At 42.6% G+C, this 27,613-nt stretch overlaps 2 protein-coding genes across 4 annotated transcripts in view; both read right to left on the bottom strand.

Annotated features, from left to right (window-relative positions):
* LOC145342246 (SLAIN motif-containing protein-like) overlaps window positions 1-3,340 on the bottom strand; it is a 30,156-nt gene extending 26,816 nt beyond the window's left edge. For all 3 annotated transcript variants that reach the window (XM_080187645.1, XM_080187646.1, XM_080187648.1), the window contains exon 1: window positions 2,803-3,340. In XM_080187645.1, coding sequence (XP_080043771.1) covers window positions 2,803-3,275 — 473 coding nt within the window. In that variant the 5' untranslated portion in view covers window positions 3,276-3,340. The remainder of the gene's footprint in view (window positions 1-2,802) is intronic.
* Window positions 3,341-7,322: 3,982 nt separating this feature from the next.
* nsdhl (NAD(P) dependent 3-beta-hydroxysteroid dehydrogenase NSDHL) lies at window positions 7,323-23,655 on the bottom strand. The gene is made up of 7 exons (XM_080187644.1): window positions 23,553-23,655; window positions 16,305-16,466; window positions 12,947-13,093; window positions 12,726-12,854; window positions 11,903-12,045; window positions 11,236-11,338; window positions 7,323-9,440 (listed from the first exon to the last, which is right to left on the bottom strand). The coding sequence occupies exons 1-7, from the start codon at window positions 23,568-23,570 to the stop codon at window positions 9,108-9,110; spliced, it is 1,035 nt and encodes a 344-aa protein (XP_080043770.1). The 5' UTR covers window positions 23,571-23,655; the 3' UTR covers window positions 7,323-9,107.
* Between the last annotated feature and the right edge of the window lie 3,958 nt (window positions 23,656-27,613).

The raw sequence follows: 27,613 nt of genomic DNA, 5'->3' as shown, positions 1-27,613 counted from the left end.
CAATGACAATTACCACCATGGGAAGGATTGGAAAGTTCCAGCCTATTTGTTTCCAAGGCAGCACATCAACAATCTTCATTCCCAAGGACAATACCACAATGTAACAAGCTGTCAAAGGAAGTGGTCACAGCCCTATCACTTGAAACCTTCAAGATCTAATTTTAAATTATTTCTATAAACTTCCATTCCCAGGGCTGTCATTTTCAGCAGCTCATGTCTGGTCTGATTAGTGTTATCTATACAAATGTTGGCAGAAGACAGTATGAGTCAGTGATGCTTACACAACTAAAAGCACAGGAGGAATTAAAATAAAAGAGAACTGGAAAAACTGAAGAGGGTCTAGCAGCATAGTTAGTACATGACCCCTTTAGAACTGGACAAATGTTGAAAAAGATATTGAAGAATTCACTGTTCTTCAAAATAAATGCCAAAATATTTTACATTCCATTTGAACTAATATGCATGGCTTCAATTTAGCATCCCAGCTAAAACACATTTTACTGGCCCTGATCTTTCAGTCAGCGGCAGGGCAGCAGTACCTTTTTACACTAGGGCAACTGGATTATGTCGACTCCAGTACCAAGTCAAGAGGCCTAGCAACAAAGCACAACTGCAGCAAAGCCAGTCCCCCTTTTGTTATCACAAACTGAAAACATGCCTCTTGAGATCGGTCACGTCCAGTGAATTTCACTACTTTGTTTTTGTTAGATACCCACTCCCCCTCCCCGATTATATTCAACTGCACCCCAACTAAACAATGCCCAAACCCACACTGGACAACAATAAAAACCTTTAAGGCCATCCTAACAACAAGTAGCTTGTCAACATAGGTCCTAGTGTATTCTGCATTAAATTTCTGAGCAAGTTTCAAGCATCAAGATCAAGTGTCTGATGCCAAGGTCAGTGTCAGAGACATTCTCTGAGGGATCTAAACAATGCAGCTCTGCCTATTGGAATCTTAAAATTCCCAGCTAAATATCGCACATGCGTGAGTTGGGGCTGCTTCAGGGTCCTGCCGTACAGAGACGAGCACTTAAACGTTCACTGTGTTTCTATTAGACAATACAACTTCTTCAGCATTTCATGAAGCATTACCTAGATTTCACGCTCACAGACTGCAATTGGAAAGAAATACTATCAAGAGGAAATCAAATTTCAGCTTTGCACACATTATAGCTTATCTTTGATATCTGCATTTTGGTAGACTCTTACAATATGGAAAGCACTAAATTTAGTATTTCAGTCCTTTATCTCCTCCTCCCAATGACTTTCACAGAAACTAAATCCTGCTCTGTCAATCATTTTGATCATGGCTGATCAAATTCAATATCCTGATTCCCCGCCCCCATATCCCTTTAGTCCCAAGATTTAACTTCTTGAAATCAAACAATTCAAAAAACAATTCAAGTCTGCAGTTACCATATTTTGGACGACTACATTCCGAATAATAGAGCAGCCTACTGAAGGACGAACTATTAAAAACGTTTACTGGGCAACAAAAGCAGACAGCCACAGCTACCTTTTGTATTCTACCAAGACTGCATTGTCCCTTTAGAAAAAAAAAATCAACTTCAATTGTTGCATTGTTCTCACTATCCAATGTGCCTGTGGGGCCATTCACCAACCTCATCCTTGCCCACACTGCCACTCTGGATTGCCAAACCACTACTGCCATATTTAACTCCATGCAAACCAATCATGTTGCTCCACATTTTCCTCCCAATATCTGCTCATGTGAACAAGACCTAACAATCTTCTCGGGTTATTTTAAAGAGCAGGGGGAGTTCATCCTAGTGTCCTGTTCAATACTGACTACTATCAGTAAATAAATTAATTTGTACAGCTTTTGTAGAACCTGTAGCAGTCCAAAGATGTGTGGGTTAGGTGGATTGGCCATGCTAAATTGCTGCTTAGTGCCAGAGCACTAGTAGGGTAAATGAATGGGGTTACTGGGATAGGGCCTGTGGCCAGTGCCCACTTGATGAGCTGAATAGCCTCCTTCTGTACTGTAGGACTCTATGGAACTTTTGGATAAATTAGTTGCCATGGTTCCCTTCACACTGATCTCTACACTTGCAAAGAACGTAGTTGTGTACTGACGGAAATTCCTCATTAATACATGCTGCACATCTCCCTCTTTAAGACACTTCCTAATAGGACAATTTTGGTCACTCGTTTTAGTGTCTCCACGTCAAATTTTGTCTGATCTCACCCATGTTACCATGTGAACATCATTATGGGAATGCATGTTGCTGCACCCAGTCACTTATATGACCCAAGAGACTTCAACTGATCGTTTTAATTGATTGCCTAAAAATCAATTAATTAAAATTTACTCAGCAAACTTCTTCCACAGTGCTATAATTGAACATAATTAACTGAAAACTACTATCATCATAAATTTATCGCCGCATCCAATATGAGCACTATAACTTTCCCGCCAATACTTCAGTGTTACCTTTGTCTCATAAAGGTCAATTTACGCTTTTTATTAAACGATACTTCAAAATCTGCAACCGGATTAAGACACTGTGAAAAAGGGAACAAGTTATCCTCTAGTTACTTAATGGGAAATAACGCGGAAAGTTTATAAATGATCCGAGGCGACTCTAAACATTTAATCGGTGAAATTCCTGCCAAGGACGTATTCCTTCGGCAGAAATGTCCTAAAACTAACCGGGGAAGATACTGCACCAGGATTTCACAGCAGGGATTACAAATTAAAGTTTAAATTGTCGGGAAATGAGTAGTGAGTACAGACTGGTTAGTGCAACCAAGCCATCGTGTATGGACAGCGCTTACCAGCTGTCCTCCTCCACGGTGCCCAGGTCCGGCTCCAGATCCAGGACATCCTCCTCCAAGTAAACAAGAGGCGGCGGCTGCTCCTCCCCCGCCTCCGGGCAGCACCTGGGGACACCCGGGAGGACGCTGTCCACCTTCCAGCTGCTCAGCAATACTTCACAGTCCTTCAGCAGCGGGTGGTCCGGGCTCAGCTCCACATCCAGGATGTCGGCTGCACACCCACTGAGGGCCCCGTTAGCGGGAGATGGCGGCAGCCCGTCCCCACCGCCACTGAACCCCTTCCCCCCGCGGCCGCTTCGACACCGGAGCTGCTCATTCTGCAGCTCCAGCTTCTTAACCAAATCCTGCAGCTTCTTCACCTCTTTGTCCGCATCGGGCAGCGGCGACACGATGGCGGCCGCGCATCCCGAGCCGCCGACTGGTGCCCCGGGATCGGTTCCCCCCTCGGACTCGGCTGCGCTCGGCCCCACCATTTGTGAGAGTCGGCGCACCTCACGCTCCAACCGCCCGCGTCGCCATTTTAGATAAAGGCGACCTCTGACCGCGCACCTGGTGCGCATGCGCACTAGCTGCCGGCGGGCGTCGGCGCCAAATCGGTCCATGGTTTCAAAAAAATGAATGAACATGTGGGCAACAGCCAATCAGGAACGGCGCACTGTGATACTGCGCCTCCGCCAATCACTGCCCTTGCTGCAAACAATGTCTTTGTGCCCTTTGCTTCAACCACTCCAAGGTTGAGTTCCACATTCTCACCACTCTTTGGGTAAAAGATGTTTCTTTTGCTTTACGTACTGGATTTCTTGATAACGATTTACAATGATAGACTCTAGTTATGTTTATCCCCACAAAAGAGAAAATTCACTCTGGGTTTCCACATGACCAAAAAAACTTCCATAACTTTAAAGATCTCTTTTAGGTAACCACTCAGCCATCTTAATTTTAAAGAGACAGTGCCAGTCAATCTTTTCCTGTACCTTTGTGGTATAATTCTTGTAAATCTGTGCCCTCTTTATCCCTTTTTAGAAATATGGTGAATAGAACTGCACACAAGTTTGTGAATGTGGTCTAATCAAAGTTCGAAACAGTTTAGCATAACTGCCCATTTTTCTTTGTACTAAGTTCCCTTCATTCCTCCACCCATTAAGCTCATGCCTTCCAATAAAGTCACCATTCTATTGCTACCTCACATTTACCAATTATTTGCCCATTCTGCAGGTTTAATAATGTCCTGTTATTTGTTGTATTCTTCTCACGTACCTACTATCCTCCCCTAATCTGTGTTTTTGATTCCATAGTCCAATTCATTGATGTAAATTGTGAACAGCAGAGGTCACAGCATTCATGTAGGAATGTCACTACTCATCTTCTGTCACTATAAATAGCTACTCTTTACTCCAACTGTGTTTTCAGTCTCGAATAACAATCCATTTTTCCATGTGTCCTTTAAATCCATATTCTGACTTTATACATTAGTCTATAATAGGGCATCTTACCAAAGGCATTTTGATAATCCAGATAAATTGCATATATGGCACCGCTTTGACGAAGGGTCATCTGGACTCAAAACGTCAGCTCTCTTCTCTCCTTAGAATGCTGCCAGACCTACTGAGGTTTTCCAGTATTTTCTCTTTTGGTTTCAGATTCCAGCATCTGCAGTAATTTGCTTTAATACTGCAATTGTCTACTCTGTTTCTCCTCAAACATTTACTAAGGTAATCAAGTAAGAATTTCCCTTTTTAAGATTCATTATATTTTTCTTTTCTGATGTTTTTCTATTCTCACCTTTCATTGGAATCCTATTGCTTTTCCTATTATTGATATTAAGCTGCCTGGTCTATAAAATGAAAATACAAAACTCCATTTGTGCCAGGCTTGTGTTCTCAGCATCCTCCTTTACTGTATTGAGACATGGACGGCTTATGCAAACTAAGGAAAGCAGCTGAGCAGCTTCTACCTCTGATAAATAAGAATATTCTGGCAAGACAGAGAGCTGAATATTTAAGTGTGTCAGCATACAGGGATCCCCAGCATGTTTGCTCCCTTTAGTCAGTAGCAACTCCATTATCTGGGTCATGTGAGCAGAATGAATGACTGCTGCATCCCTAAAGATATGAGCTTGTTATTGATTCAAGACCAACAGATCTTAATACAAGGATGTCTGCAAGTGATTCCTTGAGTTGATTAGGATCAGAATATCAGAGTTGATGCAGAGGAAGTCCTAGTTGCTGACCAGAATGAAAGTAGACAAGCCATCAGGGACAGAATGGAATAAGCAAAGGTCAAGAGAAATGATCAGATGGCCAAAAGGAGAAACTGCTTGAAGAAAAAAAAGTATCAGTCGATCTCAGACCAACACCTTTCATCAGTGCCAGCTGCAAAAGGGACAAACCACTCATTAATCAGCTTGTACAGCCATAACAGACGACATTTGATACAGAAGTGACATACACCCTAGACACAGTTCACCATCTCCAGAAATACACAGATTAAAATAATAATCTAGAATTCCCTGTGCATGCATGTTCCCCTTCTTTATTTAAGAATGCTTAGCCATTCACTAGTCCTCTGGCACTACACCATTTTCTAATGAATTATTAACTGTGTAGTAATGCCCTGCTATCCTGATCCCTCAATTGCTCCCTTAAGCCTTTTTTTATCCCATTAGTATTTAGTTCTTTATTTTTGGCAGAATATATTTTTCCTGCACTCTGTTGAGCAGCATTTTAAATGTTTGATACAATTGTTCTACATCATTGCCTATTTTGTTTTCTGAAGTTCTATTCTGCTAACATCATCTAAGGTCATGGTGAATGCTTGGCTTCTTGATTAGAGAGAGGTATGTAGTGCTGTGCCTCAAGGTCAGGGTTAGGGTTAGGGACCACTGTTCTTTTTGAAATACATTAAAAATCTGGATTTGGGTATACAGAACACTATCACCATTGCAGATGACGCAAATCTCAAATATAGTAAACAAGCATTTCCTTTTTTAATTGAATGCTCTCCACCAGACTCTCATTATTTGAGTCACAGAGTTCAAGGTCACCTCCCACAAAATGCAAAACATTCAATAACCATGGACAGCTGCTGAATACAGATTCATGGCAAGCCCAAAACTACTTTCCCAGTGCACAATATACATCTTGAAGCATTTCTTGCTGGGTTGAATGGCATTGTACACTATAGGCGGAACTGTGTCCCCAGGGGCATTGCGGTTTGCACAATTTTGGAATACAATGAGGAATAGCTGGAGCACCCAGATGAGGTAGAAGATCTAATTGCTGAAGTCCCTTTGTGGGCTCGAAGTATATGCCAGATTCTCTATAAGATCTTTTCATAAGTGTAGGATAAGACTGCAACACAGGACAATAACTGGACGGCCAAAACATCTAGAGGACTAGTAAACTGTGCAATTTTTTTTTAAAATCAGCTAAAGGAAAATGCTGTTGTATAATTGATACTGTAATAACTGGATATGCTAAGTTGCTGGAGTTCAGTATTTATGATGACCGGGCTCCAGCAGGCAACCATTTTTAAATGGGTCAAGCATGCATCTCTGCAATGACACTGAACATCTACATTGTAGTAAGTAGCACTAATTCCAAGTCCTGGTTTGCAAAAAAGTTCATGCTGCCTTGTATGTGTGTCAGGGATGGGATGGAATGGAAGGGGACAGTAGATATACAGTAAGCAAGGCCTTTTTATGAAGTCAGTGGCTCCAAGATGACAGACACAGTACAAATTTTCAGACTCAAGTCAATTTTCTGTGGCACACTTAAGACATCTGAGTCTCCCACCAGAATAAAGAGTCTCTACTAATCTACTCTCAACCTCCAAAAAAAGTTCAGGTATGTTACAGTAGTGAAAAAATAGTTTCTCTCTCTATTGGTCCTTCAAAGTTTTCTAATGTGGATTGTTAAAAGGTGCAAACACAAGATATTAATACAGTTTTACTTGTTAGAAGGCAGCACAGTGATTAGTACTGCTACCTCACAGCGCCAGAGACCCGGGTTCAATTCCAGCCTCGGGTCACTGTCTGTGTGGAGTTTGCACATTCTCCCCAGATCTGCATGGGTTTCTTCTGGATGCTGCAGTTTCCTCCCACAGTCCAAAGATGTGTGGGTTAGGTTGATTGCCCATGCTAAATTGACCCTAGTGTCAGGGGAATTAGCAGGGAAAATATGTAGGGTTACGGGAATAGGGTCTGGGTGGGATTGTGCTCAGTGCAGAATTGATGGGCTGAATCGTCTCTTTCTGCACTGTTGGGATTCTACGATAATAGAACAGCAGAAATAAACATTTATAACACAATCATAATTAACAATTAGTCTGTGCCATTTTACTCTTTTGTCTCATTTTCAGAGTACTGATCATTGGATGCCTGCTGGGATTTACCTCTGGAACTGATAATCCAGGAGCTCTCAATATACATCTCATGCCCAATGTAGAAGTCCTCTTTTATAGGCATGCCCTTGTTCGAAGATGCAAAATGTGACCATATTCATAGAATAAATTATATCATAGTGAATTTTTTATTGTTACTGGATCACACATATATGACTACCATTACATTTGACAGAGACATTTTCTATAGCAATCCCAAAAAATAAAGTCTTATTTATGGTACAATTACTAAAACATGTCACCAATACTTCTGCTTCTGTAAATCAGTTGAAATACAGCATCAGAAGTCACTTCACAAAGGACCAAATAGATAAACGTTTCCTATCAGATTTGGAATAAACAGACTGTTATGACAGTTAACATCCTCAAGAGAACAGAATAAGCACTTTCATTATTTACATTGGATTTTTTTCCGGTTCAGAATATGCCAAACTAAGAGTAGGGAGCTCACAAGAGATTCACATAAAGGATTCCTTTGAGCAGCAGTTAATTCTAGTGAGAATGACAAAATGATGATGCAATAGATTGAAAGATATCAATCTTTTGAATAATACCCAAGAAGTGTTCTAATGGAATGTGACATTTAATATCCTAATATTTTAGCTGTTATGGATCCTTAAGTATTTTCAAAGATTTAATATAGTCCTTCCATCTAATTTTAACCATGTCAATATTTAAAAGAATGCATTATTTCCACCATACAAGTATTTTTTAAATAAATTCAAACTGCTGCATGCATTAAAGAACAAACATGATCAACAGGTTGAAATTTTGTCAGAAAAATGGAAAAGGTGTATCATCTCTAAAGGAATATTTAATAAATGAGGAACATTATTAAACTTCAGACCAGAAGTAACCAAACATTTCATGGCAATATCGCAAACCACGTTGGACCAAACTACTTAGATATTAAGTACAGCATCGCAAAAAAGGGGGAAAAAAGTGAATCATTTTCTGCTTACATCAGAAATAATGTAGACATTGCTAGAAACAACAGCAAAAGTGCTGATGTTAAAAGCAAAATTCAGTTCAGTAATTTCAGCAGACCTCGGGGCAACACAGCAGCATACTGCTTAGCACTGCTGCCTCACAGTGCCAGGGATCCGGGTTCAATTCCCAGCTTGGATCACTGCCTGTGCGGATTTTATACATTCTCCTCGTATCTACATGGGTTTCCTCCGAGTGCTCTCGTTTTCTCCCATACGAAAGACATGCTGCTTAGGTGCATCGGCCATGCTAAATAATCCCACAGTGTACCCGAACAGATGCCGGAGTGTGGAGACGAGGGGGATTTTCACATTAACTTCACTGCAGTGTTAATATAAGCAGACTTGTCAAAACTAATAAATAAACTTTATTAGAGATAAACTTTATTAGAGACTTTATAAAGAGTCAAGAGAATCTCAGACAGTTCACCTGTAAGACCTTACTAATAAAGTCTCAAAGCTGACAGTGAGCAAAGATGCACCTTTCAATTTACAAGTCAAATAGTAAATAATTTCCTTTAAATAACATTTGAATGATCCCCAAAATTTATCAAAATAGATACTGTATCATGCAAATTTCTTCCCCCTCTCTCCATCCCAAGACCTCTGTGTTCACCAAATATTTTCTATCTAGAGTATTCATAGGGAGTACAGAATTTGCATCTGTTGCCATGAAACACTACCAACAAATAAAGACAGATATTATTTTTCCTTCCCACGAATGTCAGAAGTCACCATATTAGCATTTTACCAATTTTTGGTTGGGTTATATACCTTGCAACCCAGTCAAGAATGTCAAGACATATTTCAATTATGGCACAAATAAGAATCATGAGTAATTTAGATATCCAAATCCACTTGCTGCCATCTGATTGAAAATCCAAAATATAACGAGTGATGGGTTGGCTGAAACTGTAGCTACCTTGATCTACTAAGATGTGTGAAACTTTGAATTGTATACTTGATTCCTTCACTCAGGCAGACAACAGGCGTATATCCTAGATCTTTCTTTGCTCTTTCACAACTGTAGTAGTGGAATGTTCCAGCCAATGCTACCCGCATGGGAGTGAATGTAGGTTTAATGGTCACAAATGGCTTTAATAGCAACACCAAAATTGAAAGCAAAAAGGCCAAATAATAAGCCAGCAGGTAGGGTATGTGATACTTCGGAGGATCATAATTCAATCCAACTAAAATCTCAGACAGGAAGGTCCAGAAAGGAATCGGTTCATCATTTGTGATATGATAAGCCTATTGGAATTAAAAAAGGAGGAAGTCAAGAAAACAAAGCTGATATTTCAAAATACACATTCTTCCAAATTAACATGCGAACACTACTTTAATTTTGTTCAATGACAACATGGATTATGATTCTTTTTCTAACTATCTTTTTTACCTACTGTAGATAAGGGTGGCTATGAGAGTTGGTTGGAAACAGGGGGCAACATCAGAATCTACCAAAGTAATTTTAGGAAATATTTAATTTATTTGATTCAGTGATATCATTCTTGACTAAGGAGGCCTTGTAGGGTAGTGGGCAGTGTCCTTGCCTCTAAGCCAAAAGCTCCAGGTTCATATCTCATCCCAGGATTTGATGGCCAAGGAAGGTGCATTCATAACACAGCCAAACATCACCTGAAAAATCCTTCTAGCACACCAATGACACCTGCTAAGAACAGAAGGAACTCCTAGACAGCACCCCCTCACTATAAGCTGGTGACAGGCTACTGATCTGTTCCAGCAAAACAAAAACACTATGGGAACAGATGAGAACTTGCCATGTGCACTACTAGCTGTGGGAAGAGAAACAACAATCTCAATTAAGTCTTCTAGAGCCATTCCAGATATTTGAGTATATAATTTATATTGGTAACATCAAAGGAGTACAGCATGGTCAAATGTTAAACAGCAGTCCATCTTCTCAGGTGGATGTAAAAATTTCATGATACTATTTTGAAGAAGAGTAGGTACATAAATAAAGTTCTCTTGTCCAATATAACAACATGAACTATTCAATTATTTGAGGTACTTGGATTAATGTATCAGTAACTAATCGTTTTGTGATCTCCAGAGATATATTATGCGGAATCTATCTAGAGATTTAATTCCAACGGAGTTATTTAAAAGGGAGTTAAGATGAACCTGTGCGAACACTGGTTTTGCGTTGACTGGAATATTGTGTCCAATTCTGGGCACCACATATTAGGATAATTTAAAGGCACGAGGATGCAGAAAAGATTCACAAGAATGGTTCTAAGGATGATGAAGATGAACTTCAGTTATGTAAATAAATTCACACAGTGACAGCCGTTCTCTCGAGAGCAGAAGAGAAGATTTGGAAGAAATTTTATAGAAGTGTTCAAAAGTCTGAAGATAGGGAGAAACTGTTCCCATAGCCAGAAATACAGATAATCAGAGAGCACAGTGATTTAAAGTGAGTGGCAAAAGAACCAGTGATTCTTTCATGCAGTGACTGGTTAGGATCTGGAATGCACTGAGATTGTGGTGGAGGCAGATTCAATTGAGGCTTTCAAAAGGGAATTGGATAATTATGAGGAGAGAACAATTAGAGCTATGAAGAAAAACTGGTCAAATGAGGCTCAGTGACTCTTGCAGAGTGCCAGCATGGACACAACAGGCCAAATAGCCACCTTATTGTGCCATCACCATTCTATGGTCTTACCACCTACATAACAAGGTCAGGTCTACTAATAAGAGTGCTATCTCAAAGAATTTTGTAGCAGGTTTCGTAGGTAATTGGCTTGCATGAGTGGTCATCATTCAATTACCCTTTTAAAGGCCCAGTGACAGACAGATCCCACTAGTCAGCTATGAAAGCTAACAATGGGTTTCTTGCCTTAATAAACCATTTCCATTTTTCAACTGTAATCAATTATTAAAGTTCAGTGTCTTGTTATTACTAAATGGTCCCTGCACCATCAATGGAGCAGTCAGCATGAAAGGGAAACACTAACAGCAGATCTAACAGACGAGATTGATCAAAGAAAGATTGAATAGGCAGAGACAGATTAATGTCAACCGTTACCTTTCCACAGATGTGTGACTGTGGGTGAAGATTTTCTGCTGCCAGGATCAGCCCATGCACAACATTATCAACATAGGTGAAGTCTACCAGATTCTTGCCATTGCTGTAAAAAGTACAAGCACAGTTTTATCAGGCGATGAAATTAACCGAACAGCAGAATACTGTAAATCATATCCAGAAAATTCCAAGGAATGATAATTAACAATTAAACTGTACCTTCAACTCAATCTATAGAGTTTTAAAAACAAAAAACATTTAAAAAATCAAGAGTGGATTCTGCCAGGCCCTAATATCAGATGCATGACCCATCCATTCAACCTCATGTAAAGGGAAATATGCTCCCCATTTCCATAGCTGATGGTGCCCCACCTTACTTTTGACACTAATATTTCCAGAAAACATTTGTTGTTTTGAATACAGATCAAAATGGTACTATTTATCAATAATAAAGCACAGAGGGAAGTAGTAGTAGGAAGGAATCATTTGGAAAGTGCATTGTGTTTTCATGTAATTTGCCACTCAGATGGTCCCACACCCAAAAGACGTAAATCGCAACACATTGTCAATAAGAAAGTTACTGTTAGCTTCTGACTTATTACTGTTCTTTCTCAAGTTCAATTATAGTGTGAAACATTCAGTACTATTGATCTAGCTATACAGTACTAACCCAATCATAAACTTCATCTTGCCACTCTTCGCAGCCTGTACAAGAACAGGTACTAAATGCGGGTCATGAGGTCCAAAAATGCCATGAGGACGAATTGCAATAGTCATGAAGTTCTGATCTGGATTATTAGCACCAAGAATTTCCTGCCATAGAAAAAAAGTTAGTTGTGAACATCAAATAGGGAAGAAACAACAGCCACTCCCATTGTAATATTTTGGTATACAACCAATGCAATTGCCAAAATACTTTAGAACAATATTTTGCAGTTACTGGACAGTCAAGTATACAATATAACAGTCAGAGTGCATAAACGCTCAAAAGAGCGAGAATGCATGAACGTATGTGAGAGAGGAAGTGTGTTAGCTCTCTCCCCCACAACAGAAAAAAATTATACAAATACGTCAGGGGACCAGCAACAAAAAATTACTTCCACTGGGTGGCCATACTAATGAGTCTCTTGGCTGTGGGTCAAGTGAGCCTTAATACGGTGTTTGCACAAAGCAGCACAGATTACAATCTCCGATCACAAACTTATTGGTGTGGCAAATAGAAATACTGTACATGTCTTCCACAAAGGGGTTATAAGCACATTGTTATGGCAAAGGGGTGGGAAGTGAAAAGAACCATTGGAGTTGCAATTATATTTTTCATGGAGCAAAGTACTTGCACACTTTCTCAATGTAGAAAAATATAAAAGCTTGAACTTAAAAATGTACAATTAAGTATGTCAGTAAAGTTTACATCACTTAGCTGTACCATATAGGCCATCACAAATGCATTACTTCAATTTCACTTAAAGTGATGTCAAAGCTATTAAACCTACCATCTCCTGTAAGATCTTTGTTTGTGAATAGTAGTCAATGGGATTCTTAGCATATGGTAGATCTTCAGAGCCATTCTTAAGGTCTGAGCCTTCAAATACAACACTAGCACTACTAGTCAGCACCAGTTTCTGTATGCAAAAATGAAAGTTAGTCATGAAAGGTTGGCAGAGCAGGGAAGAAGAGTCAAACAGTGTTAAAGTGGCAATGCACCATTTTTTACCTGAACACCTGCTTCTTTACACGCTTCAATTATAGTTTTGGTCCCTGTGTAATTCACTTTATAGAAGAGTTCTCGGTTGTCACTAGAAGGTGCTGGAGAGGCACAGTGAAATACAATGCTCACACCCTTAACAGCTGGCAGTATATCCTAAACAAATAATCACAGTTTATTAATATGCAATTTCATTGTTTGAAGTTTTCCTTTAAATACACTGCAGACAGTTAATACCAAAACTAATTAAACTGACAACCTGTGGAGAGTTGCTGGACAACAACTTCCTCTTAGTTGCATATAGGCTGAAAAAAAATTCCAAATGTTTGCATTATTATAGAAGTGTTAACACTAACATAATTTTCTCCAACCTGACTATTCCAGGATACTCAGATACCATCCAACAGTGCACATGAAATACAGCAGACTAATCAAGTAATCATATCACTATTAAATAAGATAAATAAAATACAAATATTTGACCCCTGGTAGGTGGTCCCTGCTGTACTATATTACACTAGCACACTGCTGGGGAAGTGCTCCATTACACTAAATGTAGATTCACCTCCTATGAATCCCAATCTCAATATGAATCTTGTGATGCAATTAGGCATACAGCACTCTTTAAAAAAAAACAGCGTGGGAAAGAACAAGCCATTACATCAATTTAATACATTCCTACACATATTTTGTGTGACCAGAGTCTCACAGCGCAGAAAAAGTACTTTGGCCCATCAAGCCTGTACCGACAATAACTACCACTAAAGCTGTACCAATCACATTTTCCAGCAATTGTCCCACATCATTGAAGTTATGATGTTTCAAGTATTCATCCAAATACATTTTAAAAGTTATATGACTTCCAGCCTCCACTACCTTCCTAGGCAGTGCATTCCAGATTCCCATTACCCTCATTGAAAAATGTTTTCTCAAATCCCCTCTAAATCTCTTGCCCCATAGCTTAAAACTATGTCCCCTCAACCAAGGCGAACAGTTGCTTCCTATTCGCCTGGTCCATACCCCTCAGTCATGCTCCCCTCAGTCTTCTCTGCTCTAGAGAAAACAATCCAAGCATATCCAGTCTCTCCTTATAGCTCAAATGCTCCATCCTGTTGAACTTCTTCTGTATCCACTCTAATGAAATCACAACCTTCCTAATAGCAGAACTGCACACAGTATTTTAGCTGTGGCCTAACCAACATTCTGTATAGCTCCAACACTACCTCCTTGCTCTTGTACTCTCTGCCACAACTGATAAATGCAAATATCCCATATGCCTTAACTATCTTATCTGCCTGCTCTGCCACTTTTAGGGATCTGTGAATAAGTACCTCAAGATCTATCTGTTCCTCTGAGCTTCCTGATGTGCTGCCATTCACTAAACATTCCCATCTTGTTGTTTCTTCCAAAATGCATCACCTTGCACTTATCAGGGTTAAATACCATCTGCCACTGCTCTGCCCAACCCATCTACATCTTCTTGTAACCTATGACCACCTTCTTCACTATTAATCTTTGTGTAATCTGCAATTCTGCTCATTGCTCCCTCTCCCCCCACATTATCATCTATATCATTTATGTATATGACAATCAATAAGGGTCCCAGCACTGAACCTTATGGTAAGCCACTGGACCCTGGCCTCCAGTCACTAAAACAGCCTTTGACCACCACCCTTTGTATCCTATTACTAAACCAGTTTCAGATTCACCTTGCCATGTTTCCCTTAATTCCATGTGCTGCAACCTTCTCAGTCTCCTATGTGGGACCTTACTTAAGGCTAAAATCTATATAAAAGTTACATAAACTGCACTTTGCTCATCCGCACGTTTGATCACAGTTTCAAAAAATTTCATCAAATTTGTTAGGCATGACCTTTCTCTGAGTATCCCTCATTAAGCCATGCCTTTCCAAGTGGAGATTAATATTTACCATCAGAATTTACTCCAATAGTTTCTGTACCACTGACAGGAGCCTCACTGGTCCTCGTTCATCTCTACTACCTTTCTTGAAAAGTGGAACAACATTAGCCATCCTCCAGTCCTATGCACTTGCCCCACGGCCAGAGAGGAATAAAAAAAATTGTCAGGGCCCCTGCAATTTTGTGCCTCACCTCCCAGAGCAGCCTACAATGCAGTTCATCTGGCCTGGGAATCTGCCCACGTTTAAGCCTTTCAGAGCCTCCAATATATGCTCATTTCCTATGTCAAACTGTGCAAATTCCTCACAGTACCTTTTCCTGAATTCTTTACCTACGTTCTTCTTTTCCTAAGTGAAGACTGAGAAGAAATATTCATTTAACACCTTTCCAATGTCCTGTTGCTTCACACACACATTTCCTTGTCGGTCTCTAACTGGCCCTATCCTTCCCCTGGTTAACCACTTCCCCTTAAAATATTTTAGGATTCTCGCTAATTTGTTCACAGGTCCTTTTTAAGCCCTCTTTTTCTTTTCTTAAATTCTCTCTTTTACTTCCTATATTCCTCTAGGGCTACATATGAGTTGTTCTCTCAGTAATTGTTTATCCAGTCCTGAATTGTTCGAGACATCCAGGGTTCCCTGAACTTATTGCTCCTATATTTCCCCCTCTAGGGGGCATGTTGGACCTACACTCTTGCCAGTTCCTTTTTGAAAGGCTCTCATTGCTCCTCTGTAGATTTTCCTACAAAGGTGCTGTTCCCAGTCAACTTTGGCCAGATCCTATGTTATTTTAATAAAATCTTCCTCCCCCTAATCCAAAGCTGTCTTTTGCAGGCTGTCTTTCTCCTTGTCCATAACAAGTTTGAGGTGCAAGGATTGACAGCAATATGGTCATTACCTTTCCGAAATGGACCACAGATTAAGGATATCACATATGCACAGATTAGCATGAAAATCCTGACTTTGGTGTTTGTCACTCAGGGTTCCAACACAGGCATTTGCTTCTTAATAAACTGCCTGTTCTCAGCTGTTTTGAATAATTTGTGACCCTTGGTCAAATCTTACATTGCTGGAGAAAATGTCTGTCCATCCAGTACTGGATGTTGGAAGTCATCCTGATAGCTTATGTACATTGGTAGTGGTGGTGGAGATGGTTGCGGGGGGGGGGTCGTTGGTTGCTATCAGTTTACATGTTCTCCAAGAATAAATCAAACCAAACTTTATGACCATAGGTACATCAAAATAACTGCTTGAAAAATGTTATGATTACTATAGCAAGATCATAATTGATGGCTGATTTGTTTGTTCTTTTCAATGAACATTCAAAGAAGCACTGTGTCCCTCTAGCATATCATTTGCAATTCAAAATGTCACAAAAGTAAGCTTTTTCTCTTTTCGCATGCAGGTGGCTTCATGTCACAAGAAATAGAGAATGTCATTTACACCAACCTGTTTAGAGCACAGATCTGCACTGAAGAACTGAACTCCATCATCCTCAAGTGGTTTTCGGACATCCAAAATATTAACAATATAGCCTTTCTCCAGAAGCTTCTTCACTAAATGTTGGCCCAAGAAACCAGAGCCCCCAATGACAGCACATTTCTTATTGTGCTAGAAAACAAAGCAAAAAGTATTGTACTACAAAACAAAGTGCAAAGTACTGCAGATGCTGAAAATGCTCAGTAGACCTGGTAGCATCTGAAAAGAGAGAAACAGAGTTAACAAAGTTATGACCTTTCAGGGGAAAATCAGATTGTTACTGTACATTGAATAGAGTACAAGTAAATTGCCATTAGTGTCTTGGACCTTGGATGGTGTAGAGGAGGTAAAAAAAAAGGACGGTTGTTGCATCTTCTGCACTTGTATGCTGTAGTCTGTCATGGTATAGAACACAGAAAGGAGTGATTAAATGACAGAAGGGTTCATGGTACAAGGCCGAAAGATGTGATAATACAGCAAGTAAAGGAATAAACAATGCTTCTAGAGAACATGAGAAAGGCCAAGTCATGACCACATGCCAGACAAGAGCAAAAACAAGGGAGAGGCAAGAAACAAATACAAATAAAAACAAATTAGAGTAATGGTTGAATTGTTCAATTTAATGTTCTGCCAATTCAACTTTCCATACTAACATTCCTGATAGGTTTTCCTTTTCAGCAACCAAAAACTCTCCCCACACCAATAATTAACAGAGCTTGCATCCTTTTCTCTGGACACTGAGGCTCATCAAGGGGAGAGAGGGTGCCCCTAGACTGGCTAAATCTAAGGGTCAGGGACAAAAGGGGGCTGCTGGGAGGAGGAGGAAGGGGGGTGAGGAGCGGAGGCCTCAGCCTCTTAATCTGCATAACAGGTTTGAGGTTCTTGCTTCCAGTCTGGAAGAGGACGAGGCAGGTGAGGTTGGTGAGCAAACTGCACACGGTACAGTGATGCAGCAGGCCATAGGCAAAGAGAAAAGGAAAAGGAACGTAGTAGTGATTGGGGATAGTGGGGTGAAGGGTATTGACACTGTCCTTTGTCACAATGACAAAGTGCACAGAAGGGTGTGTTGTCTGCCTGGTGCTCGGGTACAGGATGTCACAGCTGGGCTGCAGAGGAACCTGGAGTGGGAGGGTGAGAACCCGGTCGTTGTAGTACATGTGGGTGCCGGCGACGTAGGCAAAGTGCGGACTGAGGATCTGCGGAGGGAGTATGAGAAGCTGGGAATGGAATTAAAAAGTAGAACCGACAAGGTGGTCGTCTCTGGGCTACTGCCTGAACTGAGTGCAGACGGGCATAGGGTTGACAGGATAAAGGAAGTGAATGGGTGGCTCAGGGATTGGTGTGGGAGGAATGGGTTCGAATTTATGGGGCATTGGCACCAGTATTGGGGTAGGTGGGACTTGTTCGGGCGGGATGGGGTTGGTCTGAATCGTGCTGGGACCAGAGTGTTGGCGAATCGAGTAAAGAGGACTGTAGACAGGGCTTTAAACTAATTAGGGGGGGGGAGGGTGCGAGGGTAGGTGACGCTACAAGGTCTAAAGTTAAGGATAGGGTACAGGTAAGGGAAGAGGCCGAAGATGTCCCAATTGGTGGCGTTACGGCAAATAGGGTCCAGGTGAAGGCTGGGATGAAAGCGCTTTATCTGAATGCACGAAGCATTCGGAATAAAGTGGATGAGCTGGTGGCGCAGATCGACACAAATGGATACGATCTGGTGGCCATTACAGAGACGTGGCTGCAAGGTGACAGGGACTGGGAGATGAATGTACAGGGCTATCAAGTGTTTAGGAAGGATAGGCAGGAGGAAAGAGGGGGTGGCGTAGCTCTGCTGATTAAGGATAGTATCAAGGTGGTAGCAAGGGATGATATCGGAGCCAAAGAGCAGAACGTGGAATCGTTGTGGGTGGAGATTAGGAACAGCAAAGGGAGGAAGACGCTGGTGGGTGTTGTCTATAGGCCCCCGAATAATGATCTGGAGGTGGGGCGGGCTGTTAACACGCAAATAAGTGCGGCGTGCAGGATTGGGACGGCAGTAGTTATGGGAGATTTCAATCTGCATATTGATTGGTCGACCCATGTTGGACGAGGTGGGCTCGAGGAGGAGTTCTTGGAATGCTGCCGGGATAATTTCCTTGAACAGTGTGTGTTGGAGCCGACGAGGGAGCAAGCTATCTTGGATCTGGTGCTATGTAATGAGGCGGGTAGAATTAGGGACCTTGCGGTGAAGGATCCTCTTGGAGAGAGTGATCATTGTATGGTGGAGTTTCTGGTGCAGATGGAGGAGGAGAAAGTGGGTTCCCGGACGCGCGTCCTTTGTTTGAATAGAGGGGAGTATGGTAGGATGAGAGAAGAATTGGCGAATGTGGACTGGGGAATGTGTTGGAAGGTAGGTCTGCTGAGGAGCAGTGGAGGATCTTTAAGGAGATCTTTCTTGGTGCTCAGCAGAAATTTATTCCGATGGTTAAAAAGGACAGTAGGAAGAGAGGTAATAAGCCGTGGATAACGAAGGAGGTGAAGGAAAGTGTTAAATTAAAAGCGGAGGAATTTAGAGTAGCTAAGAGCAGTGGGCGAGAAGAGGATTGGGAAAGGTTTAAATGTCAACAAAGATTGACAAAGAAGTTGATAAAGGAGGGTAGGAGAAGCTATGAGGCTGGGCTAGCACTTAATATAAAAAAGGATAGCAAGAGTTTTTATAAATATATAAAAAGGAAGAGGCTGGCTAGGGTGAACGTTGGTCCTTTAGAGGATGAGAAAGGGGAGCTAGTGGTAGGGGATGGGGATATGGCGAAGGTCTTGAATAACTTTTTTGTTTCTGTCTTCACGGAGGAGGACGTGAATAATTTGCCGGGTGTTAGCGATGGAAAGGTGGTAGGAATGGAGGGTCTTAATGACATTACTGTTACTAGAGAGGTGGTGCTCGACAGACTGGAGGGGCTGATTGTGGACAAGTCCCCAGGACCGGATGGAATGCATCCGAGGGTTCTGAAAGAAATGGCGGAGGTGATAGTGGATGCCTTGGTGGTTATTTTCCAGACGTCGCTGGATTCTGGGGAAGTGCCGGAAGATTGGAAAACGGCTAATGTTACGCCGTTGTTTAAGAAGGGTGCCAGGCAAAAGGCGGGGAATTATAGGCCGGTTAGTTTAACGTCTGTGGTAGGTAAAATGTTAGAATCCATCATTAAGCAGGAAATTGCGAGGCATCTTGAAGGGAATTGCTTGATAGGGCGGACGCAACACGGTTTCATTAAAGGGAAGTCGTGTCTGACAAATTTACTGGAGTTCTATGAGGATGTGTCTAGGGCAGTGGATAGAGGAGAGCCGGTGGATGTGGTCTTTCTGGATTTTCAGAAGGCGTTTGACAAGGTACCTCACAAGAGGTTATTGCAAAAGGTCAGGGGACATGGAGTTGGGGGTAGGGTGTTAGCGTGGATAGAGGATTGGTTGTCAAATAGGAGGCAGAGAGTGGGGGTCAATGGGTGCTATTCGGATTGGCGGATGGTGACTAGTGGGGTGCCCCAGGGGTCGGTGCTGGGGCCTCAGCTATTTACCATTTATATAGATGATCTGGAGGAGGGAACCGAGTGCAGGGTGTCGAAATTTGCTGATGACACCAAGATTGGGGGAACGGCAAATTGTGCGGAGGGTGTGGAGAGTCTGCAGAAGGATCTAGATAGGCTGGGCGAATGGGCCAGGAAATGGCAAATGGAATTTAATGTTGGCAAGTGTGAGGTGGTCCACTTTGGTAGGAAGAATGGTAGGAAGGACTATTACTTACGTGGCGAAAAACTGCAGCAGGCGACGGTGCAGAGGGACCTCGGGGTCCTTGTGCATGAGTCGCAAAAACCCAGCTTGCAGGTGCAGCAGGTGGTCAGGAAGGCGAATGGGATGCTGGCCTTCATAGCGAGGGGGATTGAATATAAAAGTAGGGAGGTCTTGCTGCAGCTGTATAGGGCATTGGTGAGGCCGCAGCTGGAGTACTGTGTGCAGTTTTGGGCGCCGCACCTGCGCAAGGATATTTTGGCCCTGGAGGGAGTGCAGAGGAGGTTTACTAGGCTGATACCGGAGTTGAGGGGATTGAGCTATGAGGAGAGGCTGAATAAACTAGGCTTGTACTCGTTAGAGTTTAGAAGAATGAGGGGAGATCTCATTGAGACGTATAAGATGATGAATGGGATGGATAGGATAGAGGTGGAGAGACTCTTCCCGCTCAAAAAAGACAGTAGGACTAGGGGGCACAGCCTCAAGATAAAGGGGAGGCGGTTTAGAACGGAGTTGAGGAGGAACTTCTTCACTCAAAGGGTGGTGAATCTCTGGAATTCTCTGCCCGTTGAAGTGGTGGAGGCTGCCTCGCTAAATATTTTTAAGAAGCGGGTTGATGGGTTTTTGATAAGAGAAGGGATTAAGGGTTATGGGGAGAGGGCGGGAAAGTGGAACTGAGCCACGACAGATCAGCCATGATCTTATTGAATGGCGGGGCAGGCTCGAAGGGGTAGATGGCCTACTCCTGCTCCTATTTCTTATGTTCTTATGTTCTTATGTTCTTTTTCACAGACCTGCTGTCTCCCCTTCCCCTCCCTCCCAGAATCATTAGAATTTCCCCTTGTTGTCATTGTGTACTGTACTGTACCCACCTCCACATTCACCATTTCTGCCACCTCTAGTGTGATGCCACAAAACACATCTTCTCCTGCTCTACCCTTTCAGTGTTCTAAAGGGACCATTCACTCAACATTAGCCTGGTCCATTCCTCAGTAACCCCAGAACCGCACTTCCGTCAAGGCCTTTTCATACAATGCAGGAGATGAAACACCTGCCCTTCTACCCCTTATAGTAATGCACACTCAGAGATTTCATCAGGAACACAACAAAAAATCATTTAGGAAAACTGCACGTCCTGAGGCTGACAGCCTCCTGTTGACCTAGAGCAGCCTGTTGGCCGCCCCAGTCCCTACATGTCTTCAGATTGCCTTCTGTCCAAGAAAGAACTCCACCTCCTAGTGTGATTATCCACTCTCAGTCCCTATTGGTCCCCCAGGCAAGGTGACCCCCTCTTCTGCTCTGCTGCCCTTAAAGGTACAATCACTATTCTTCCTCTCTTTGCACCAAAGTCCAAAACACATAACAGTAATTTAAAGAAGAAAAGTGCAGCACAGGAACAGGCCCTTTGGCCTTTCAAGCCTGTGCCAATCATGATGCCCTAATTAAACTAAAAAAAACTTGTACTTCTTTCAATGTGCTATTCACAATGTGGTCTACTCCATACTTGGCAAACTCAAATTGGATTATCGTTTTGCAAAACTTCTATTCTGTCCACAAGTGTGACCCTGAGCTTCCAATTTTCTGCCATTTTTAATTCTGTACCACATCCTCACTCTGAACTTTGTCCTGGCCTCCTGCAGTATTCCAATGAAGCTTAACATAAACTTGAGGAACAACACTTAATTTTTTCACTGAGCACTTTCCAGACTCAACATAATTTTCAATAACTTTTGATCCCAACATCAGTGGTTAGCACTGTTGCCTCACAGCGCCAGGGACCTGGCTTTGATTCCCAGCTTGGGCTACAGTTTGTGTGGAGTTTGCACATTTTCCATGTCTACACGAGTTTCCACCGGGTGCTCTGGTTTCCTCCCACACTCCAAAAATTTGATTTATTGTTGTCACATGTATTAGCATACAGTGAAAAGTATTGTTTCTTGCGTGCTATACAAACAGAGCATACCGTTCTTAGAGAAGGAAATGAGAGAGTGCAGGATGTAGTGTTACAGTCATAGCTAGGGTGTAGAGAAAGATCAACTTAATGCAAGGTAATTCCATTCAAAAGTCTGACAGTAGCACGGAAGAAGCTGTTCTTAAGACAGTTGGTATGTGACCTCAGCCATTTCTATCTTTTTCCTGATGGAAGGTGGTGGAAGAGAGAATGTCTGAGCATGTGGGGTCCTTAATTATGCTGGCCGCTTTGCCAAGGCAGTGGGAAGTATAGACAGAGTCAATGGATGGGAAGCTGGATTGCGTGATGTTTTGAGCTACATTCAAGACCTTTTGTTGTTTCTTGCAATCTTGGGTAGAGCAGGAGCCATACCAAGCTGTGATACAGCCAAAAAGAATGCTTTCTATGGTGCATCTGTAAAAGTTGGTGAAAGTTGTAGCTGACATGCCAAATTTCCTCAGTCTTCTGAGAAAGTAGAGGCACTAGTGGGCTTTCTTAACTATAATGTCAGCATGGGCGGCAGTTGCGGGGGGGGGCAGAAAAAGTTGTTGGTGATTTGGCCACCTAAATAAAATTGAAGCTCTCGACCTTTTCCATTTCATCCCCATTGATGTAGATTGGGGCATGTTCTCCTTTATGTTTCCTGAAGTCAATGACAATCTCTTTCGTTTTGTTGATACTGAGGGAGAGATTATTGTTGGTGCACCAGTTCTCCAGATTCTCTATCTTATTCCTGTACTCTATCTCATCGTTGTTTGAGATCTGACTCACTACGGTGGTGTCGTCTGCAAACTTGAAAATCAAGTTGGAGGGGAATTTAGCCACACAGTCATAGGTGTATAAGGATTACAGTAGGGGGCTAAGGCACAGCGTTGTGGGGCACCCGTGATAAGGATGATTGTGGAGGAGACGTAGTTGCCGATCGTTGTTGATTGTGCTGGTCAGGTGGATTGGCTATGCTAAATTCACCCTCAGTGTACCTGAACAGGCACCAGAGTAGGGGATTTTCACGTAACATCATTGCAGTGTTAATGCAAACCTACTTGTGACTAATAAATAAATTTTACTTTTATTTTATTTCCTTTATCTTTGCTGGTTTTAGATCTTCTCTCGTTTTATTTTTACATTCAGATGGCAGCCTTCGTGATTCGTTGAAAGATATGAAAAACTCACATACTTTAAATGCTATCTCTATTTCCTCTCTTCGCATAATTCAGAAATAAGGGAACTCTTCTGATTAAAGGTCAGTGATCTGTTTTGCCCTCGCCCATATTTGCTAGGATTGAATATTTGCAGTATTGTCTGCTTTTATATGAAAATATCAGATAGATTTCCCACAAGATCTTATCCAAGCAGGTTTGAGACCACTGTAGGTTGCAGTCTGCACAATGCACCAATATCTCCCCGTCCTTTACTTCCCTCCCCTCCTCCATTCAATCAAGTCTACAAACAAGCATCGCTCATTCCTTACATTACACTACCTCACACATTGCTAATTGAATACTCACCCGCGAACGTGTGTTCATTTTACTCAGCAAAGCAGGTTTTACTTGGGAATTTCGTGCTGAAAAGATGTGCACAAGACTGCGATCAGAACGCCGTCAGCTCCGCCTCTTGAACACGACTGGGCAAAAGAAGCGCCCTGCCTCTTCTGATTGGTGCCAATGCTCCCTTCCGGCGTAACGTTACCCAGGTGACAGATTCTTCATCCAATCAGATTATCGGATGATCATGGTCTGGTGATGGCACGTGAAATAATGACCAATCGAAATTGACTTGGGCTCCAATTGCGATCTCATTCATCACCTAAGGCCATTCATTGAGTCATAGCATTAAGAATTGGTAGAAGAATGTTAAAAAGGGAGCTGGATATTTTTGAGACAGATGAGACACAGATATAATTGGTCCATAACTTCCTACTTCCCCAGCGTCGCATTTTGGGGGTGGGGAGCGGTAATCCCAACGATGCACTGGGGAATCCCTCTAAGAAATTCCCGGTAAATGGTTTACCCGGAAATTGTCCAGAAGGATTAAATCCCCTCGACAATTGGACCGAGTGGCAGCAAATATCAGCACAGACTCGTTGGGCCGAAAGGTCTTTTTGTGCTGTCAAAATGTAATACTTGCTGAAGTTTTCATTTCACAGCTGTACTTTTCACCAAGCTACTCAGGCCACTACAGGGGTAGTATTGCCCTACGACAACATGAATCAGGTCAACTTTTACACGCAGACAGATAACATCTTTACTGCTTACCCAATATTCGGTCCGAGGTTATGTTAAATTTCCTCCATTTGAACGACAAGACTAAAGCCCTAACTACGCCATTATCACATTCATTACTTATTTCATCTCGTTCTCTTGTCACTCTGGCAGAAACAAATCGATCATAATCTCAGCAACCTAGTCAATCCCAAAATTGCTTCTAATCCCATATTTCACAATCAAAGATCACCATTTTTTCTCTTCAGCATCACTGAGGTCAGCTTTTTCCCTTTCCTTCAACAGCCTCATCCTGATTTCTCCACCCATTGTTTCAAAGGCTGGTAAGTGAGGCCACTAGGCCAATCAACTATGCGGTCATATCATATGCAGAAATCTCCGTTCTCCAATCCATTTTCTTTAAGGGGTTTGCTTACTTTCAAAATTGATCTACAAAAATAAGGATGAGGAAAGATACTGCCTGTCTGCCTCTCTATTTATCTAATCAGTTTTGGAAATTAGAATCTTTGCCCTACAAAACTATCATTGTAACAAATACAAATAATGTTTTTCCAAAAAAGAGCTAACATTAAATAAAGACATAGGTCACCCTCCTTTCACATTCCATTTAATCAAAAGAATGAAGATTACAACAAGTATGTAAACAGAACAATTTTTTTTCAAAATGCGCAACTTCTTTGCAAATGACACGAATACATAATTAGCCCAGTTTTTCTTAATTGTAAAAAAACTGCTGGAAGTTAAAAAAAACATCTGTGTATAGCTATCTCAATGGTATTAATACATTTGAGGAAAATAAGCAAACTACAGATTCAGCCTCCAAACTCAGTTTGGTGTCACAGTCCTAAGCAGAGATATCACAGTTAAGGCTTTTGGGAAAACTGAAACATTCAAGTAAAATCTTCAAAGAAACTACTAAAAGATAATTTAATGGGTAATTGTAAACACACACACACATATATATACATACATACATATACATACATATACACCCTTTGTTTAAACCCTTCTTTTTGACACTAGAGGGACAATATTCCTACAAAAATTCTAAGTGTCATTAAAGTCTGAAAATGAGAGCGTTCCACACCTATTTTGTGGGCAAGTTCAGCACCACAATCTTCCCACACACTGTCAGTTTTTTTGACAGCAGGGAAAGGGAGCCTATGTATGCCAGGGAAGCTAGCTATACTGTGCTTGGGCACCATTGCACAGGGTGCCCCAATCTCTCAGTGAGCTGGGAGACCTCCTTCCACACTGCCTCACAGACATCAGAACCCTCCCCCCATATCATTGGCAGCATTTTCTCCCACCACATCAACATGGGTCACCAGCATCAGGACAACAGGATCCTTGCAATAAGTCCCCTGTCTGAGCCCATATGACCCCCCCCCCACCAACATTTGCACCCTCTGCAAAAGCCCCCAACCTACCCTGGCCACAGCTCCACCCTTACTTAGGCTCCAACACCATGTAGCCCACAAATTACACTACTGGCATGGCACTGCCCCTGGCACACTTACAGTGCCCAAATTGGCAGGTGCCAATATCATATGCAGAAATCTCCCTTCTCCAATCCATTTTCTTTGATGGGTTTGCTTACTTTCAAAATTGATCTACACGCTGGCACTTTACAGTGGGCACTGGCCAGACATATCCCCAACCACCCAGTGGCTTCAGTGGTTTCTGATCCCCCCAGCGTGGCAATCATGGTGACACCTGAGGAGAGAAGCAACTAGGAGAGTGGAAGATTCTTCCTGGAAGTGTTAATTGGATTGAAATGAAGTCAATCCCAAGCAAATCAGCTTTATGCCCATCTCGCTGCAAAACACAAGCGAGGAGATTATATGTGAGGCCAAAAATCCGGTTCACATCTGGTGCAAACCGGACTTTTGGCCTCACATGCAATCTTACCAGCTCACTGCACCCTAGATTTCAAAAATACACAGACATTTTAAAAGATTTGCATCATCCTGACAGCAGATTAAGTAAATTTACAGAATAAATGCAGCTTTAAAAAATAAAAGTGTAACAAAAATCCAACAACTGGAAGTCAGAAGGTGGCATTATTCTTCTAAAAGTACAGTAAAAAGTCTCACAACAACTTTATTTGGTATCACGAGCTTTCGGAGCACTGCTTCTTCATTAGGTGAGTGTTACCAGTGATTCTAAAGGTGATTCATTTGTTACTACACAATTCATCTGTGAATTTGTATCTCTAATTTTAGCTGTGTGATAAAGTCCAAGATTTTCATTTTGATTTACACATTCTAATTCTCCGTATAAAACAGGAGATGCACATGTATACAGTGAGAGTTTTATTTGACAGATGAATGGCAACAGAATATCAATATTTCTCTCATCAAGTTAATTCAACAAGGTTGGAGAAATGAATTTAAATTATTTCATGAAGTGAAATATACTTACCAAGATGCTTGCAGAATAACCAGTAGGTAGTGTTGTTTCCCAGGGACCCACACTTACCTAAAGATGATCCGAAGTTTTCTGTTGCTTGTGTCCATTGTGTCTGGGCTAGCCATCAAACAGCTATCTATGCTAATCCCATTTTCCCCTCACTTGGTCCATAGCCTCATATGCTATGATATTTCAATTGCTCATCTAAATGCTTCTTAAGTGTCGTGGGGTTTCCACCTCTACCACTCTTTCAGGCATTGAGTTCCAGGTTCCCACTACACTCCGGATTAAAAGTTTTTTCTTGATGAGGTCCCACCAACCTCCCCCCCCCACCCACCTCCCCCTCCCCCCCCACCCCCTCCCCCCCCTCCGCCTCACCCCCCCACCCACCTCCCCCTTCCCCCCCACCCACCTCCCCCTTTCCCCCCACCCCACCCACCTCCCCCTTCCCCCCCCACCCACCTCCCCCTCCCACCCCCACCCACCTCCCCCTTTCCCCCCCCACCCCCACCCACCTCCCCCTTTCCCCCCTCCCCCTTTCCCCCCACCCCACCCACCCACCTCCCCCTCCCCCCCCTCCGCCTCACCCCCCCACCCACCTCCCCCTTCCCCCCCACCCACCTCCCCCTTTCCCCCCACCCCACCCACCTCCCCCTCCCACCCCCACCCACCTCCCCCTTTCCCCCCCCACCCACCTCCCCCTTTCCCCCCCCCACCCACCTCCCCCTTTCCCCCCCCCACCCACCTCCCCCTTTCCCCCCCCCACCCACCTCCCCCTTTCCCCCCCCCACCCACCTCCCCCTTTCCCCCCCCCCACCCACCTCCCCCTTTCCCCCCCCCCACCCACCTCCCCCTTTCCCCCCCCACCCCCACCCACCTCCCCCTTTCCCCCCCCACCCCCACCCACCTCCCCCTTTCCCCCCCCACCCCCACCC

This window comes from Carcharhinus amblyrhynchos, chromosome 4 (assembly GCF_965287045.1).
Source record: "Carcharhinus amblyrhynchos chromosome 4, sCarAmb.v2.hapA, whole genome shotgun sequence".
In the NCBI taxonomy this organism is placed as follows: Eukaryota; Metazoa; Chordata; class Chondrichthyes; order Carcharhiniformes; family Carcharhinidae; genus Carcharhinus; species Carcharhinus amblyrhynchos.
Note: the sequence above shows the minus strand (reverse complement) of the source record. Positions and strands in the feature narration are given on the sequence as shown.

Bases quoted from the DNA above. Each gene is read 5' to 3' on its own strand.
- nsdhl (XM_080187644.1), bottom strand. The intron at 12,046-12,725 runs GTAGGTTTAATA...TTTCTATGGCAG, and splicing joins CAAAGATCTTACAGGAGATG to GAAATTCTTGGTGCTAATAA. The intron at 9,441-11,235 runs GTAACGGTTGAC...TAATTCCAATAG, and splicing joins AGTCACACATCTGTGGAAAG to GCTTATCATATCACAAATGA.